Source organism: Halichoeres trimaculatus, unplaced genomic scaffold (genome assembly GCF_033239565.1).
Source record: "Halichoeres trimaculatus isolate MK-OKI-2021-1 unplaced genomic scaffold, fHalTri1.1 fHalTri1_scaffold_14, whole genome shotgun sequence".
Taxonomy (NCBI): domain Eukaryota; kingdom Metazoa; phylum Chordata; class Actinopteri; order Labriformes; family Labridae; genus Halichoeres; species Halichoeres trimaculatus.
The window spans coordinates 13,394,715-13,413,916 of NW_027437192.1; the positions used below are offsets into that span (position 1 = coordinate 13,394,715).

General features: G+C 39.2%; 1 protein-coding gene across 1 annotated transcript; it reads right to left on the reverse strand.

The window, feature by feature from the left end:
* Window positions 1-3,685: 3,685 nt before the first annotated feature.
* Window positions 3,686-15,116, reverse strand: laptm4b (lysosomal protein transmembrane 4 beta). Its single transcript, XM_074687619.1, has 7 exons — window positions 14,825-15,116; window positions 13,753-13,870; window positions 12,354-12,427; window positions 12,126-12,248; window positions 11,893-11,991; window positions 10,181-10,276; window positions 3,686-5,883 (listed from the first exon to the last, which is right to left on the reverse strand). The coding sequence occupies exons 1-7, from the start codon at window positions 14,915-14,917 to the stop codon at window positions 5,809-5,811; spliced, it is 678 nt and encodes a 225-aa protein (XP_074543720.1). The 5' UTR covers window positions 14,918-15,116; the 3' UTR covers window positions 3,686-5,808.
* Window positions 15,117-19,202: the final 4,086 nt, after the last annotated feature.

Consider the following 19,202-nt stretch of genomic DNA (forward strand, 5'->3'; position numbering starts at 1 on the left):
GCACCCAGTGAGAGCGAGTGTGGACAATCCGCACCATAAATAGAATATAAAGCCTATTAGAGCTCATGCAGCATCCTCTAGGTCTTCACATTTTGGAGCTACTGTGAAAGGTTGAACCATTCAATTTTTGTGAATTTTGGTTGTTTGCTTGGAAAGCTTTTTTTTCTATGCTCTCATTTTTCTCTCCACTCACAACAGTATTGATGAAAAACTTGTCCCTTTGTCTCTGGGCAAAGTCACACAGAAAGTCTAATCAATGACTTCTCAGTATGTAAATATAAATTTACATCAGGGGCTTTCTGGGTCATAAGGTTGAAATATCTCTGATTCTAGATGCTGTATTTTCTTATGTGTGCTCCAGGGTGAAATGTCTGTTCCAGAAAGTTTTAAAGGAGGGTTTGAATGCTATCCAGGTCATTTGAAGTCTGCAGACAGACTTTTTGCAAAGCTACCCTCTGGCTCCAGTGTCCTCACTTTGAAAAAAACCCTCCCCTCTTTTTGAAACTGATGTCTCTCAACAACCCTCCATCTATGCCCAACTAACATCTCAGCAAGAAAAGAGACAGAATCTGACCCACTTGTTTTTTTCCCCCTCTCCCCCTGCCCTGTCCTGTTGGCTGAAAGTAGGTGAGTGTGTCTGCCTGTTAGCCTGCTGTCAGACCCAAGGTAATGCCAGCCTCCATTTTGAGGCTGGTGGATGTAAATCCTTGCTGATCTGCCAGCATGCTCGTCCTCATTGAGAGGGAGGCTGGATTTCTGAGGGCAGCAGGGCGCACGCACATCATCTGGACAAGCTTCTTTTTTTTTTTTTATAATAGTCATAACCTCAAAACGTGACTGTCTGTTTGGTAAAATAATCAGAAGTCAATCTGCTGATGACAGATTTAGAGCTGTGCTGGTTGGAAATGCAGATTCAGGGCATAAAGAACTACATTTCTCCTCAACAACAGAGAACGTGATTCATGTCATGTCCACTCAAACAAGAGAAATGAGGAGCTGATCTGAGTTACATTTCTTGGCATTATAATACTCAGGTCAGCCCTCAGTGCTCAGTTTCAGCCTGTGATGCATTTATTTGTTTTGTTGAGTCATGTTTCCTTAGAAGCCAGCTCACCTTTCACAGAACACACTGGGTAATATGAATCAGATGGACATGACGCTGGTTTTATTCAACCTCAGTAGCATCTTAGCTCCACGTTAACAAATCCAAATCCATAAGATAACAAATCACGATTTCCACCTTGACGCTTTGGTTGCTAGACCCTGGATTGGTATCATTAATCAAGTCTGTGTCAAAATGTCTGGTAAAAAAGGCCTTTGTAGATGCCCTTGTAGTGATTCAAACATTTTTAAGTTTTCTATTAGTAATTCAACCTTAATGTAGAGCATGAGCTGATGTATGAGTAGAATTCTTCTTTTAAAAGTTATGTGTTCATAGTTTGTTTCTTGTTGTCTGTATCTGATTTCCTCCAGAAGTTATTGACTTACACAGGACTACAAAAAATTAAATGTTAGATAGAAGTGTGTGACCCCCTCTGACATGTGCCTCACTGCTTTTAAACCACAGACTGTATGGTACATGGACACACGTGACGTGACCCATTTGTTTCTGAAGCAGACTTTCAAAGCCTTTCGCTGGCAGGCGCCATATTGGAAATGCTGACTCAACCTAACTCAAGGTCAACCTAGCAAAAGGGAAAGAGGCAAACTTAAAGCCTCCTTGCTAACAGTCTGCCCGCCTGTCAGCCACGTCAGCACCCGATTATACCACACTCACAATCTGGATATTTTCCAAAGTACTGAGATATTAAAAGAATCACCTCATTCACAGTGTACCAAAGAGATAGGGGCTCTTCAGACACAACAAATTTCCGTACCAGCTCTAAACAAGTTTATCTTCACTGTAGAAATCAGCTTTTTTGATGGGTGTGAATGTGGTTTCTGGAACTCTTAGAGCCAGCCTCAAGTGGACAGAAGAGGAACTGCAATTTTTTTGCACTTCTATATCAGCTTTACTTCTAAAAGCTGGAGGTTACTGCTTTTTTCAAATGGACCCTACCAGGGCTTGACATTAACACCGGCCAACTGGCCAAATGCCGGTGGATTTCGGCAGTGGCTGGTAACACCGCCGCTCCCACTGGCCACTTTGGCGGGTTGAATTTTATCTCAAACATGGAGCAGAGGGACAAGCAAAAAGATAACTGATGATGAAAGCTCTGATGAAATTTAATTGACCTCTCCTTCATTGTCATTCTCATGAAAAAAGAAATGATTTTCTGATTACAATCGTTAATAAATATTTAAGCAGACAGTGTCTCTTGCTGAGTTTTTATCAGTTCAATTAATCCCCTTTACCATTTTAATTACTATGTCTTAATAGACTGCATATTTTCATATGAAAGGAGCACAATGTTACACACAACTTTATCAGAGCTGAATACCTGATTAAGGACCTGTGGATTTAATATTGATGTAGTCTTGTTTTGAGTGTGCATTGGGGTCATTTACATTTAAAGAGGTTGTAAATCTTTTTTAAGTAAACTTTAGCATGTCGTCATTGGCTTTAATCATATTGAGCATAATTATCCAAAAACAAATTGTGGCCAGTGAAAATACTGAGTGGCCAGTAACTAAGGGATACCACTAGCCACAGTGGCTGGTGATCAATAAGGTTAATGTCAAGACCTGGACCCTACACTGTTGATATCATGGGTTTGAAAAAAACATTACAATTCTGTGACCTAGGGGTGACCCTATGCTATGTCTGCTCACTGAAACAACTTTTTATTCACATATGCCACATTTATTAAACCTCAAGCAGTGAGATCACACCGCTGTTTGGCACAAGAAGACAAGTTATAATAATCCCCCTCTACAGTTTGTTAAATATTACATTGCTACTTTAAGAGGATATCTTAACCAGTTCTCTCATCTCATAGGCCAGGGGTGGCCAACCTGCAGCTAGTGAGCCACATGTGGCTCTTTGCCTTTCAGTGTGTGGCTCTTCGATCCATTCCTAAAAAATATATATATATAAAGTTATGAGTGGTGGTGTGCCGATCAATCTAAAATAATGATATACTGATGCCAACGTTGGGTTCAGTATTGATCAATGTTTGGGTGTACAGATTGATACTTAAGTTTCAGTTTCTCTTCTCTAGTATGGATTTAAACACACAGACACTGTAAATCTCGCTTCGTTTTATTTCGTTTCGTTTATGTGTGAGAGGAAGTGTGTTTGTAAGACCCCGTGTGTGACGTGGCGCTCTGTAGTACCATGGTCGTTTTTGTGGCTCTTGGTCTCTGACTGGTTGGCCAACCCTGTCATAGGCTCTTTTTTTGTACATTAGCAGGATTCAAGAAAAAGCCACTAACCTGACTTTTAAACAAGCTCAGTAGCTACATTGTGAGTATACCATCCTTGGCTGAGAAGCCCTTCGTCCTCGTTAAATTTCAATTCTAGTATAAGTATTAAAGGGGAATAGTACTCCAAATCTACTTAAATATGGTGTACTAACTAAAATGTGTGTCCTTGGGGTGTCTATCAAACCACCTAATATGAGAAAAATCCACCCGCCCCCTTCTTTGTTCTTTCGAGTTTTTAATCTTTGGTCTTTGCTTTGAGGGATGTTGATCAAAAAACAACCTCATAAAAAATCCAGCAGAAGACACAGATTGATTTAGCTTTTTATTGTTCAGAATTAAAGACATGAGCTCATGCAGATCCAACAAGAGGATGTGTGTCAATGGAAACGATGAGAGAGTAGTCTAAAGTGATTCTAATAAAACGAGGCATCAGCCGTCCGCTGGTCCAGATAACTGCGAGCCTTTCCCCCAACTCCCTGCACGACTCAGCTCAAATTCCCTTCACAATCAGGTAAGAATCTGTCAGCTTCACAGTCACTTCTCACGTAGCAAATATCGATTTGTTTCACAAGCCTCTATCATTCAGAGGAGGGCTGCTGCTCTTATTGGAACCACTTAGATACAATACCTCTGAAACACGAACACATCAGGCTGATTTAAAGTGCAGTTTCATTTTTCAGCTTTGTTGGATTTGCAGAAGCGATGGTCGTAATTCACACAGGGACAATGATGGAGGGGCCAACAAATGGCTACATTACCAACTACAGCATTAGTATCAAACGGAGAACTACTTCATCATACAAGTTTTTCTAGATCTAACAAGTTGTTCTGCACTGTTGCATAGTCTGAGTGACAAAATGATGCTTTCTTGTTGATATCAAACACTACATAGGAATCACTGGAAAAACTGGGAGAAGGGATTAGGTTTCTCTAATACTGTTTGTTCCATTAATACGTCTTTACTTATCGCCTGAATGGTTATAGGCAGGACAAAAGACAAGCCTCATCTAGCTCCTCTAGCTCTGTATGTTGATTTTGTGCTACTATGCTAAGCTAAATCAATGCTTTAGATTCCCATCCATTGTTCATTTCAAAAGGTAACCAACACAGGAAGTACCTCCACATGATATCACTGTATGTGCAAAAGAAATGTTTGTACATTTAAAGGACCTGGGAGTTACACCACAACACTCAGGCCACATCCACAGACTTACAGTCTCATACACACGCGCACACACACATAGACAGTCTCTGCGTTTACAGCAGCATGTCACGCCGTCTTTATAGGAAAAATGCCCTCAGTCCAGCTAAGTTAGCTTAACTAAAAATATGAGATTTAACACCATCGAATAAAAAAAAACACACGATAAAAACAGTCGATTGTGTCGCAATCTTACAGGAACACGAGACAGATGTCTTAACTGAAATATCTCACTCAGAAATGTTCACATTTAACATTTTACAGTATTAATCCTTTGAGTGATAATAAATGTTTCTGATAAGTGCTTTTTCTGGATGATTACAGTCCTAATGTTTGAGATATGGGATCAGACAGGAAGGCAAACTGGGGCATTTTGATAGAAGTCAATGGGTACACAAGGTTTCCGCTGGCAGTCAGTGGGTTACAGGTTAGACGGCACATGGATACAAAAGGAAGATGTACAGCAGTTGTTACTCGTCAAGGAACCTGTTTCAATACGATTTCCTGCAGGACTAAGATACATGGATACACAAGTGTTTCTTCACGACAGGACAGCCTTCCTTTTCTCATTTCTTTTTCTCTCTGTTTTCACTGTTATACAAAAAAGTCATACAAAAATACCTTGACATTACATTCAATGAAGGAATTTATCATTTTCTGAAAAAAAGTGCTCTTGCATAACTGATCACGTATGTCGCTTTCCTTCTCACTCTGTCGTTCTTTCTCTTTCTGTCTTCAGGTAGTTTGTTTCTAGACAAAGACCACAGGGGAGATTCACAGTATCAGGGGGTTAACAGTTGGTGGCCAGATCAATGCACATTTCACTCAAAGAAAAGTGCAAATTAAGTTGGGACAGAGTGTTCAGGGCGTGCAAGAGTTCAGACGCTGCCAGAGGACACAGCAGCTGCCAAGAGGGAGGGTCGGCGGCGGTTGGGAGTGGTTAAAGTTGCTGCAGTTGTGTCCTTGGAGGAGGACAGAGGAGACAGGGGGGAGTATACGTCACAACAACCAGGGGTGGTGTTTTGGTTGGGGGAAGGGGATGGATGGTGGCAACACTGGCTCAGGGTCCTCATAATCTTATCTAGGGTTGGCAAGAATCCAAGCTGAAAGCAGCCATTAAGACTTTGTTTGGTCTTGTTTTTCAACATGTTCCAGCCAGCGTCAGGGTCCTACTGTTGGAGGGAGATGGGCATGGTGTTGGGAGGTGTTTGCTTTGAAGGGTCCACCAGCCAGAATTTCTCTCATGCCTCCATATACTGGGGAGGGGGCTCCTTGGGTGGAATGGCAATGGCCTCCTCGTACGGTGGCAGCAGAACCTGAAACAGAACAGGAGACCATCTTAAGCCATTTCCTATCGACTGTTATAAACTTCATCATGACTTTCTACAAATACTTAATTCCTGTAGAGCTAAAGGCAGTTTGAAACACATTCTTTTCTTACAAGTGAAAATTCCAAACATATGAAACCTGTTGAGATGACACGCCTCATATTTATCATGAAGGCTGACAAAATACCTTGCTTGGCCTCCTTATACTGTCAGTGTATCTGTGCATTTATCTAATTTCATGATAATGAATCCCACTCCTCACCTGACATGTGCTCTTTTCAGTTTAAGAACCACTTCACATTACAGTAATGATGAGATTATAAATCGGACTCGTTGGTGCTGAGTAATGTTTAATTACGTACTGTTGGTATCCTGAACTCAACACCTTCTTGCACCTTTTAGCACAAATGTAAAAAAAAATATTTTACTTCTCTCCAACATATTTTGTTTATTTAGTTGGTTTTGCTTTGTGTATCTGTATCTGATACTGTAAAAGTTGCAAAGTGCTTTGCTTGTGGTGGGTTAAGATGTGTAAGATGTGACTGGATCTGATCATCTCTTGATGTTGGATCTTTGTTAGTAATATAACAGAGTCTGAACCTGCTCTGTTTGTAAAGCATCTTGGGATAACGTTTGTTGTAGACAAATAGTTGAGTAGGACAAATCCTGGCATGGTCAGAAGCTGATTAGGCGTCAGACTACATTATATCTTCAGCCGCAGAAAGAAAGTCTACATGAGGAACTTTAAAAAAGCATTTTGGTTAAATATATACAACTTCTACATTTCTTGCTGTACATCTTAACAGTGACCGTGATGTACAGAAATATACTCACTCAGATGAAAGTGTGAATGAAAACGTCAACTAAGACACACTCTGCAGAATATACAAAGTGATTTCAGACGCAGCCTTTTTGAATGACGCTGGTTTCTTCTTTGATCTTTTGTACACTTTATATAGAAGGCATCACTAGCTTCAAGGATAACGTCCACACATCTCTGGGCTTTAGAGGGCAGATTGCAATCTCTCTATCTGAGGTCTTTCTCTGTAAATGGTGTTATAAAACCAGCACTGCTGCTAATTCAGTGAGAGAAAGAGGGAGGGAGAGGGAGAATATGCTCAGAGGGGATGGAATTGTGAGGCAGCCAGGGAGGCCCGGCGAACACATCACAGAGAGGATTTGAAATGAAGCGGACAAGCAGACAATTATGTAACATGTCCAGAAGAAGAGAGGATGGACAGAGATATATAGGGGGAGGAGGAGGAGGGGGAGGGAGAGGGGAAGAGAGAGAGACGACCCTAGTGCATTTTAATGGCATTTATATAAAAGCGGGGCCGATAAGCAGCTGGGTACTTGATGTTTGAGGCAATAGAAAGCCATTTAGACACAGTGCTGGCTTTTTATTGGTAAAAATAGTTCTATTCAGTCACCACTGAATGTAGAGGAGGATAAAAGACCGTGCTGTCACTACTCAGGCAAATATGAGAGAACCTGAGTTAACCGGGCCCTGCAGATTATTGTGGGTTAGTTTGTTCATTCAAATTCTCACAGCTCTTGTTGTGGCTTTTACTTCCACAAACTCGTAGATGACTGTTGATTGCTTGAGTTTCTTGTATTCATTGTATCATTTATAACTTCAAGGACATTTTCCATATTTGGTAAAACATAAATGCTTCTTGATGTTTTTTGTAACAGACGAAAAACTTAATTCAGTCAAAACATGTCTACTGCAGTAGGAAAGTCAAAAGTTTTTTGTTCCACAGTGCCAGAAGATTTTTTCAAGTTGGCTACTTTTCACTTTGACACCATCAAATTTTTTTTTTTGTAAGATTTGATATTTAGATTAAAAAATGCCTTTTTTTTCTCCTTCTACAAAAGGAAAATAATGATAATAATAATAATAATAATAATAATAATAATAATAATAATAATAATAATAATAGAAGCAGTACCCATTTTTGGTGAATAAATCTCATTGGAAGAGCAAAAAAAACAGACATAACTAGTTTAGTATGACAGAGGATTAGGATTAGTCTTATCAAAAATGCAAAAAAAAAAAGTTTAATGAATAAAGTTGTAACATTACAAGTAGTTATAATATTACAAAAATAAGCTGTAAATTTGCTACAATAAAGTTGTAAATTAAAACTTAAATTAACAAGATTTTAGTCATATGTTTCAGAGATTTAAAGGGTGCTCTAGCGAGAATAAAGTCCATGTTATATGAAAGAGAAGCTAATATTTCCAGTTATATCATCTTGTGAAATTTCACTCAAAAGCCAAAAAAAAAAAAAAAAAAAGCCAGACTGATTGCAGAGAGATACTCAGGCTAACTGTTAGCCAGCCCCTTTTTAAGACTGATCCAATGTATTTTTTTTTTATCTGTTCAGTATCCTGACACTTTTAACAAAATGGCGTGTCAAATGGTTTGTAATTCAATTATCAATAACCTCAGAGTTAGGTATAATGTTATAAAGTGTTCTGAAATTTAATGAATACTGCTCTCTGCTCTTTTGATCCCCTCCTTAAAAAACAACAAATAAGCCAACGACAGACTTTTTTTTCATCCAGTTATGACGTCACTCTTTTCAATTTATGGCTTAATTCTGGTAGAGTTGCCAACATCATACTTACTTTTCCTAGATTGTGACTGTCAGTTATCAATCTTCACATAATGGTTAAAATGGTAAAAAGTACTTCTAAAATTATTAATTTAGTTAAGGAAATGAAAAATGTATCTGAAATCTGCCTACATCAGGTAGACAAACCTGACTGGCACGGAGCCGTTACATTACCCTGCAGGCCATCTGATACTCAGAGTGATAAGAGACTCTACTGGATTAGCTGCTCCATGTGGAATGTGTTTCATAAGGCGCAAAACGTCCGCAGAGTGAAGCATCCACACAACACCAACAAGGACAAAGTGACAGATGAAGTGCTGTGTGTTGAGACGACAGCGGGTGTGAGGCAGATTAATGTCTTATGTATCCATGTGGAGGATTACAGACTGACGGACAAATGGAAACCGTGACTATGCTAAAGCCTCTCAGAAACCCCATGAGTCAACGTCAAGAAGGGCGGGGGTGTGACGAGTGGGATGGACAACACCCGGCTCAGCCAATGGCACCTCAGGATGACCTACAGCACCTACTGCACTGCTACCCACAGCACCAATGTCACTTCACTGTCAACAGAGATAAACTGCATGGAGACAACACTGAGAGTCTCCAGTCTAGACACGCTCACTGTTCTCTGAACGCTAGGGTAACAGTTCTACAACGCCTACCAAATACAGTCGCACAGAGCAACACCTCAGGTTTGTGGTGGTTATAATAGTTCACAAAACAATTCTTAAAAATGGGATGGGAATCATTTTAGTATTTGTTTGTATTCAGATTAAACAGCATAGTATTATAATGAGCAGCTAATTCTGTCTACATTTCAAGCAGATTTTTTTTTTCATTTTTGTGCAATTTTTAATTTGCATGAATTATTTCATGATTGAGATCTTCCCTACTTTGTAGGAACTGTGACTTTCAAACATTTGACGTTTATACCCAAATTATCTTTGAGTGTGAAATCACTAACCTGAACCTCTTCAAAAGTTGAAAAGTTATTCAACGTCTGACATTAAACCAAGGCTCAAGATAAGACAGTCAGAAAATAGGTTCTTTATTGGTTCTATGATGTGAAGTTATTTTCTGTAGCTATATATTGAGTAGAAATGGCAATAAAACAGATTGGTATTAGAACATCATACAATTTCATCCACCAAACTGTCTGAAATGAATGTGGTGTTTTTTTCCTTTCAGAGCAATGAACTTTTTTTTGAAAATTGTAAATTACTGTACAGAAAAAAACATACTTTTTTCCTGTTTCATTGATCTGTTGAACTTTTGAACTTGGAGGTTAAAGTTAATGAGGTTTTAAGAGACTTACATTCGCTACTTTTATTCTCTAAGCACAACTGATGCTAATTATAATGGTGTAAATTTACAATGACTACAATCCTTACCTTGTAAATTTAGAGGTATCAACTCATTGAACTGGAATTACACGCAAAAGTTAATGGTCTAGAATGTATTTAAGTTCAATAAAAGCCCATAAATGTTGATTGTCACTCAGTTAACTATATTCAAATTAAACATGAAGCCTCTATGAGATCATCTCTACCTTGTGTAATAAAATGAAGTTGACCATTTTACAGTCTATGCTGCATGAACACAACAGCAGTCTGATGGGAGAGATTTTCAGTGTGTCCTTCAGGGTGTGTGTGAGGACTCACCGTGGTGTCGTTGGTGGTGACATAAACCAGAACCTCCGTGGTGCCCCTGCCGCTCACGTATCTGTAGCAGTTCCACACACAGCCAATCAGGTAGGCCTGTCCACGGGAGGTGAAAACAAACAGCACACATTGACCTTTAGCGACACTGTCTCCTCTTTTCATTATTACTCACGCTGCTTGCTGTGATCTCATCCAGTCATCAGTGTGAGGAATGACATCAGGGATGTGTCATGTGAAGGATTTGCTACCTTTGCTATAAGACAGGTCTAAGTGCTCAGATTTAATGCAAAATAAAATGAAACTCTGCACATTTCTCTTTTTGGTCTTCTGACATTTTAAATGAGGCAACTCATCAGGCATCTCTGGCCCTGAGGAAGGCTTTGGTAGCACTGGGGTAAAGGTTTGTCTGAGTTGGCAGAAGAACAGGAGGTTCATTGTCTTTATGTGTGAGTAGCCTGCTGAGTCGGTGCCTCTGCCAGCAGTAAGCGCAACCAACCGACCAACCAAGAAACCCGGCAGCCTGCTAGCCAATCACTTACCATCTGCTGAGTTGACCTCGTCTCTGTGATACTAACTCTTACTGGAGCTCTATGCTTCACTATTTCATGCATGATTTTACATTTAAAACATTTATATCGAACTAAGCAGCGCTTTTGTTCAAGCATCTGATTCTTTTGAGCGTCTTGAAATGACTGTAATGTAGGATCAAGAGTGAAAACCTGAATATGCTTGACTCTGATTCAGACCACTTTTTCATGCTGTACTGTCTCTATCTTTTCATTCATCCATCCATCTACATCTGCCCTCTCTTCTCACTCCAGCTCTCCTTCCTGCCTGTCTGTATCCATCATTTATGCCAAGTGCAGTCAAGTGGAGGATGTTGGCTTCAGCAGGAGCTTTAGCAGGTGTTGCCTGTGTGCTGAGAGCTGACTGCGTCCTTGAGCTTTAAGATCTGGCTTTTTTCCAGTTGAATGACTCTTTCATTCCTAAAGAAGCAAATAAATGCTGCATATGTAGCCCTCGATAATAAAAGAGTGTCTTTATGTTTCTCATCTTAAATGTCAAGATCGTGTTTATGTTGTTAGAAGGCAGAGGTTTACAGTTGAACATAAATGCTGAAATTTGCAGCTCCCTGCAACAAAGCTCAGAAATGACATTTATAACTCCTCTCTCTGATACTCTGGCAGTGTATCTTCCAGTGGTTGCTTCCTATCATAAAACCCCCCGCTCTGGCGCTGGAAATCTGCCGAGAACATTTCCAATCTGAGCTTAGAGGAGAAACAAGTTGATTTGATTGTACAGATGACTGCAACTCTATGTCCCATCTCGTCACACAGCCCCAGAGCAAAGCTGCGCCGGGAGATCATCCGTGCATTGAGGGGAAATTAGCTTGACAGGAGTTGGTTTCCTGTTGTCCCTGACCCGCTGCTCCCTGACTGTGTGATAATCTCATGGAGGACATTGATAATTGAAATGTTCACACTGGCAGATTAATTACACACGCCATATGGTTTATATACATGTGCGCAGTGTGAGACTTAATAGCCTTAATCACACTGTGACATCTATGAAGAGGCAGCTTTACAGGGACAAATATTCAGAGGACGTGTATTCTATCATCAGACTTTATGGGTAATCAGAATTTCACACTTTTAGACACAGTTAAAGAGGATGTGAGAAACTGGACTGACACACGGACTCTATGGCCTCACCTTGAAGGAGAGGATGCAGCCGATGAAGAGGAGGACTGCAAAGACTAGGCACATGTTGTTGGTGGACATGATGTCCTCTTTGTAAGGGAATGTCCCCGGCTGGGTGGAAGGTAAAGAGGTGAAACAAATGAGAAAAGTAACACAGAGGATAAAAAAAATAAAAACTCTTGTAATATTTTACTTTTGAAACTGTTCAGGTGTTTATTTTTATTTTAGATTAAAATAAACCTCACCAGCTGCTGGAGGTAGTCCTGCACCGTGTTGGGATAAACCACCACACTAATGGCTACAAGTGTGTTAAGGGCAAAGTCGAAGATTTGGTAGCAAAAGAAAGGAATGATCCAAGCAGCGTGTTGCTAGGTGGAAGATAGGAAGAGAAAAAAAGAGTAAGGCTGGTTGTTTTAAAAGTTTTTAAATCTATCTCAAAATCTCATCCTCATTTTCACTCTGTGTTTAATTACCTTGTAAGCACCGTATGTTGCCATGCCACATATGAGAATCATGAGCAGGGATATTGCCGTGGCTATGCAGATATCTGCAGAAAAAAAAACCACAAACAGACAAACGTGAGGACAGATTATCTAGATTAGCAACCAAGAGCAGCAGTGAACACGTAATTTCTCTGGAACCTGTGAATCCACCGACTGACGTAATCGAAAAGTCTTTGTTGGGACACGGATTTCAAAAAACACCTTAAGTAACACCGCTATTTTTAGCACTCGATCTGCCACAGACAAACCCTGATAGATAGGCACGTGGATAATTGTTATGCAAGATGTGCTAAATTTAACAAAATGTAGCACCCTTCTCAGATTCACATTACAGCTGTGATAACTGTCCGATGAAGCGCTTGTCAGTGTCGCTGAGGCGCTGTTAGTAACAGGCGTCCAGTGTTGGACAGGTTATCTGATGTGTGGTGCAATGGAAAGGATCCTAGATCACTACACAGCGTTGGCATGTATTGAACTTGTTACACAGAAACAGTAGTGGCTGTGATTGTAATCAATGCACCCTCTGGTAGTAAGCAGGAAACCACAATCAAAAAAATCAGTGTACAATCACACTCAATGATGCTGTGTTAAGACAAATAAACGATGATGACCCTTCTGAAATCTATGAAACATGCTTTTTTCTCCCAGTTTCACCATCTTTTAATGACGCCACATGACCATTACTGCTACCCAGTGAGGGACCAAGTCAAGATGGCCGCTCTAATCCGACAGAGAATTAGAGCAGTCGTTTTTAATCAGAGTGGCCAGTGACAGGGTCTGTGCTGTTCCAGAGGCGACTGTGATGATGATCACTGCTGGAGGCGGAAACACTGAATATACACATGCTCTCAGATTTGTTCTCTGTGAAGCAGAGCCTGCTCAGCTACAGCACGTCTGTGCTGAGAGCAGCATTATGGGAAAACTTGTGGTCGGCAGAAAGCGGAGAAGATGTTAAAGCTGCAGAAAAACCCGAGGCTGTGATGGAGAGTTTGTTTACGAAGACAAACAACCAGCAATGATGGTCACTTGAGTGTAGTAGATGTCGCTGAATTAACATAAAATTAATACATTCATTATGTTCATACAGGAAAACATGAATATTATTTTCTTAATAGGTCATTTCTGATAAACCAGTGTAATCCAAGTGTAAACTAATTACAGCTTTACTTGAATAAAAAGATCAATTGTTTTAGTGTTTAAGAGGCGCTTTATGCTGATGAAGAATAAAACACTGAATCACTACCTGGGATCTTGTATCCACGTCCTACTTCAATTTGGGTTTCATAAGTAGTAATGAGTATCTATGCACCCGATGATCTAATGCACACTGAGTCAGATATGCAGCAATGGGGGGGTCGGTTGCACTCACTTGCATCGTCCATGACATCAATGTCAGTTCCAAGCTCAGAGCTGGTAAGGTGGTAGCGGTATTGAACTGGGTCATTGAGGGCTGACAACAAGATGAGTAGGACCACGGCATTGATGAGCTGTGGGGAAATGGAGATTTGTTCAACATGATGAGTTATGGCAGGTAAAGTATCAGAATAGGGTTTGACTGTCTTTACTCTTCATGTATAACACAGCTTCCCGCTGGTTGGTCTATCTGGAAAATACCCTATTATACTTAAGTAATGTTTGTTAGTTACAAAACTTGCTACAGTTGTTTAGTAGTAGTGATTCCTCTCTATTGAAGTAACTCTATATGGAGAAAATCAACGAAGTCCTACATCTGCATTCAATCTATAACTTTTCCAATCATGTAGCACATGTTAAAGCTCAGAACTCAGTAATATCTAAACAGTTCGATCGTGAATATTGACATTGTTATCCCTGTAAATCTCTATTTCCATCACACAGAGGTAACATAACAGATGACTAGTCCTGGCCCTCGCTCAATGTAAAGGCATGTCTTTATATGCAGCAGGGTCAAACGGAGAGAGACTAATGCTTACTAAAGGTCAGGGATTTAACAGGCTTACCGAACTATGTTTAAAACTTTAGGTTATCTCGTGGTTAAATACAGGAACAGGTTCTATATTTACCTGGTACAAATTAGGACAAATGTTATGCGTATCATTCGAGCATAATAGATTGTGTCAAAACATCTTAACACAAGAACAAACACCCCAAATAGTATCCACAAATAGGGTTATATGTAGATATCAGAAAAAAAAAGCTCTCTGGTCAAAAAGAAAGCTGTGGATGACCATACTGATCGTTTGATACCTTATTTGAAACTCTTATTTCAAATTCCTCTTTTTTTGACCAACAACACCAAAATGGCAAATGAATGTCGACAACAAACAAAAAAAACAGCAGTCACAGGCTGACGTTAACGCGATAAAAAATGAACAGTAGTTGATTGGTATCGGCTTCTTTTACATGAGTAATGACATATTAATGTAAATTTCGCCCTGACATCGAATGAAAATGCGACTTACCATATACCATATTCCCAGAATGATGGTGCCCGTCCGTACATGGCAGCAGAGGCAGCAGCTCGTCGAGTACCACCGGTCCCACGGCGAAATCATGATTCCTCCTGCTATAAATGTTCAAGCTAGTTCATGAATGCTGCCGAAAATTAATTGATCAAGACCAAAACGTCCTAAAAATGGGTGAGAGTTATCGTTCTGGGTGCTAGGATCGCCACATCCAGCGTCTGTGTTGAAACGATGTTCGTCTGTTTCCGCAAGTGGACTCCTGGCGAACAGAGAGCAGCCGTTAATCTGGCTCATCCCGGAGTCACGTGACCAGGGAGGATTTTGACCAAGATCCGAGGGATGGATGCTTAATAAACATCCAGAATATTCCAGTTCAGACCGTACATTGCGCTATCCTTCTTAAGATCTCTTTCTTTTTATTTTTAAATATTTCCAGTTAACAAATCAGCATTTGATGAGTTATCCAACTGAACTGTATTGCAATCATATAAAAATGTTGACAACCTGGAAGAATAGCAAGAGCATATAAGATTTTGGGACAGGTTTTTTATTCTACCAGAAATGTACATTTTCACTGAAAATATCTTGAAAATCTTCCCTTAATAACTTGAATATTGAGGCATAGAGCAGAGTGGGGTAAACTGAGCCATTTTTACTTATGTTGTCTTTTTGGCAAGGAAAAAGTGATGCAGAGGTAAAACAAAACTGTCTACCTTTATTTCAGGCTGTTTTCTGTCAGTCGATATGCCAAGAATGCATCCATGTCAAAAGACAAGGAAAATATGACCTCTTAAAAAAGTGGTCTTGTGGCTCATCTTGCCCCAGTTTAGGGGTACATTGATCCAAGTCAGTGGGTAAATTGAACCACCTGGGGGTAAATCAACCAATTTACTTTTTCCAGTTCAAGTGAGTATCATTTTACATTATCTTGAAGAAAACTTCTGGTAAGATTTACCCAAGTGTTGCAAATTAGAAAAATAAAGACAAACACAAGGAATATTCATGAGGTTTGAGCTCTAATTCTCATTTAAGCCTATTTTCATACTCAATAACTAACTACTCCACATTTCTGATAGGATGCTAAGGAACATGACCAAGTGTCAGCATTAAAATATTTGGGGTCTAAATATGATTGTAACAACAGCCACACCACAACAGAACTTTATGAGATGAGAAGAGAGAACTTGAAGTTTTAGATTTTAAGTTGTAATGGCTGGTGAATGAAAAGAAGAAATGGACAATAGAGCTTTAATTTTAACCAAACGTGTTACCTGAATATTGTTTATCCTTTGTGATGTACAAAAACTTTTAACATCTGTCACTCCATCATGTTCCAAAGGGGTACTCCGTGATAAGAAAGCAATAACAATCATGAATCCTATTGCATTTGTAAGAAGTCCAAGTTATTGTAATTGTGAAGCTCTAGTTAAGAGAAACACTGATCAAAATGAAGGGCAGTAACATGTGCTTCACAGCATCTAACCATATATATATATATATATATATATATATATATATATATATATATATATATATATATATATATATATATATATATATGGACAAATTTGGTGTCACCTAACAGTCATTTTAGAAATTTAAAAACGACTTTTTTTATCCAACATAAAAATGGTTTAAAAGCTGACTCTCTGGAAGTGTATGAAAGTGTCCTAGAGCTGAGTTGACTACTCTTTTAATCAACTATATGGATGCCATTACATGCCATTGCTAATGTAGCAAAAATCATACCCTTGTCCAATGTCAAAATGGATTTAGTTTCTGTCAAACATTTATCATAATGTGGAAACAACAAATATAAATGGTTAATTTCTTTTATAGAAAACAGTCTTTGAGTATTTTTAACTCCCATCAGTTTGTAGTAGATTGTTTTTTAATTAAGGTTAGCCCTAGATCTTTGAGCCTCCAAAAGCTACAGCTTTACAAAATTAATAGTATACTCAATACATTTTTATTACACACAATTCCTGGGTGTGGGTAATTTTTACTAGAGTTTAATATTGTCTTAATGTTTGACTTCAAGACCTTCATTATGTAAACCCACTCTGTGCCTACTTGGTATACCTAGGCTGACCCATGTTAAAGTATTATGCTACCACTTTTTAAGTTGTTCCAGTATAGAGGCAGCAGATACGGTGCAAAGCAGGAAGAAGGGACAGGAGGTTTATAAGGTCCCAGCAGGACATCTTTGGTACAGGACACCTTTATTAACCAGCCCAAGCTCTGATGCAGGTACTGGAATATTCTTAATAAAACAGGTGAAATCCTCCTCAAGTTAAACCGTAATTGGCAGTCACATCACTGAAACCGTGAAAGATGAAACATTGAGGCGAAGTGCCTGAAGATTCACAGATTTCATCACAGTCTTAGTAGAACAATCTAGACTCCAGAGTGCGTCAGTTTGTCCCCGTCTGCGCAAACAACCTGGATCAGGCCTGACAGATGGGACAGTGACCACAGCACTAAGCTCTGGTGGGCGGAACTCATTGTCGTCACATTAGGGGATTTTCCTGTCCTGCCATGACTTAATGCTGTCCAGACTGTCAACTCTTTAAAGGCTGGAGCACAATTTGCAACGGTCATTTAAAAATAAATGGTCCAATTTAAGTTTCTCCAAATAATCAGTAGGAGAGATGTTTAAATCATTAACCACAAGGGTTCGGTTAGATTTAGACTCACCTTTTACATTAATGCATCAATAAAAAAAAAACCTTGATTATCAATTTTAGACCAAAACATTTCTCATTGGGTGTCTAAATGCAGGAACACTTTTTGACTTGTTGACTCTTGAAAGCACTTTTGCTAGCTTGTCAAACTTTGGGGACTTAATAGAGATCCTTTGAGAGATAGCACTGAGCAACTGTCAAGCAACTATTAAAGTGACCTCCATTCTTTATGTTTCTGTTTTTTACGCACACAAACAAGTACACGAATAGGTAAAGCTATACTTTGATAAGGAAAAAAACGTGACATCCTTCTGAAGTGAAGGTGAATGGCCAGTGAGCCACAGATTGCAAGAGATTAAAAGTGGGCAAATCCTAAACAAACGAGAGATAAGGGGTGGATGGAGGGAGAGATGAGGAGGAGAAGGAGGTCAGGCTGTATAAGCGTGCCATGCGACTGACTGGGGCAGCAGTTTGGCCTTTAGAGGGGTCACTACAACCACTACAGCCAGGGCCAAGCTGCTGACACAGATTTTTAACATCACATGTACTGAAAGTGAATCCATATTGAACTAATCACAGATTTGAGGTTAGTTTGACAGAAAACATAATCTGTGCTGCATGAGTGGTAGTCTACTGAGAAAAATGTGTTTCTATTCATAACTTCTGTTTATTTTGCAATCAAAGGATTCATAGCTAAGAATTCACAACTTGGTATCATTTTCTTAGTATAACAACTGGTTTCATCAAAGGTTGAGGTTTTTTTTTTAACAGGTAGTGAAAAAGACTGGAACTAATGATGTCTTTTTATGGTCTGAAAAGCAAAAGTAGACTTGAACAGATAATCCAATTCAACTGTTAGAAGACAGTTTGTCAGTAAAAATTTCAGTCAAGACCACATTGTCTGCGGGTGGTGCCAAAATTGTCACAAATCTACATCAGCTTTGAAAATTGAACAAATATAAATAAATAAAATAAACCGCTACCGAGATCGATGGTGAAAATGACACAGCAACCTCAAGTCAAAAGAAATAAAGCTGATGCAGAAGTGTGAGTGACTGCAAACACTAGCGTGTCCGCTTGAGAGTTGCTCTTCAAGTATTGGAAACAACATTCACACTCATTCAAAACAGTACATCTTTCCAGTAAAAACAAATAATTTCTTTCACTTTTACGAACCGAATTTCTCCAAACCCTGCTTCAAAATCAAATAGGAGATGTTATGGAAACTATGTTTGAGTATTATCCAGTCAATGGTGAAAATAAGAGACTTATCAACTGAGGCTTTTCTTAAAAACAAAGAAAAAAATCAGGTAAAAAAAAAAAAAAAGTTGAAAGTTTTCCTTGGAGACAAAATGCAATTCCATGACGTGATATCAAGCAATTCTTATTTATTTTTCATTTTTACCAAACAAACATAGAAATATCATTTGTATCCTCTCAATAAACAAAATCAGTCACATAACTGCTTCCTAGAGACGAGTTTTATAAATACATTGATTGAATCTTAATCATCAGTAAAAATTAAACAAAAGTAGGGCGCCTGAAGCCACAGCAACATTTCACTTTGTTCTATCAGGTCTACCAAACACTATATATCAATACCATCTGATCAGTGTCTCGATCCTCTAAGACTCTCTGTCTACCAACACAATCCTGCTAACGTCCACTAAATTTGAGGCCCACGGAAGAAG

Excerpts from the sequence above, each read along its gene's own strand:
- laptm4b (XM_074687619.1), bottom strand. The coding sequence starts at position 14,917 with ATGATTTCGCCGTGGGACCGGTGGTACTCGACGAGCTGCTGCCTCTGC. Across the intron at positions 12,428-13,752 it reads TGATGTCATGGACGATGCAA|ATATCTGCATAGCCACGGCA; the intron begins GTGAGTGCAACC and ends TTTTTTCTGCAG. Across the intron at positions 11,992-12,125 it reads AGGACTACCTCCAGCAGCTG|CCGGGGACATTCCCTTACAA; the intron begins GTGAGGTTTATT and ends CCTTCCACCCAG.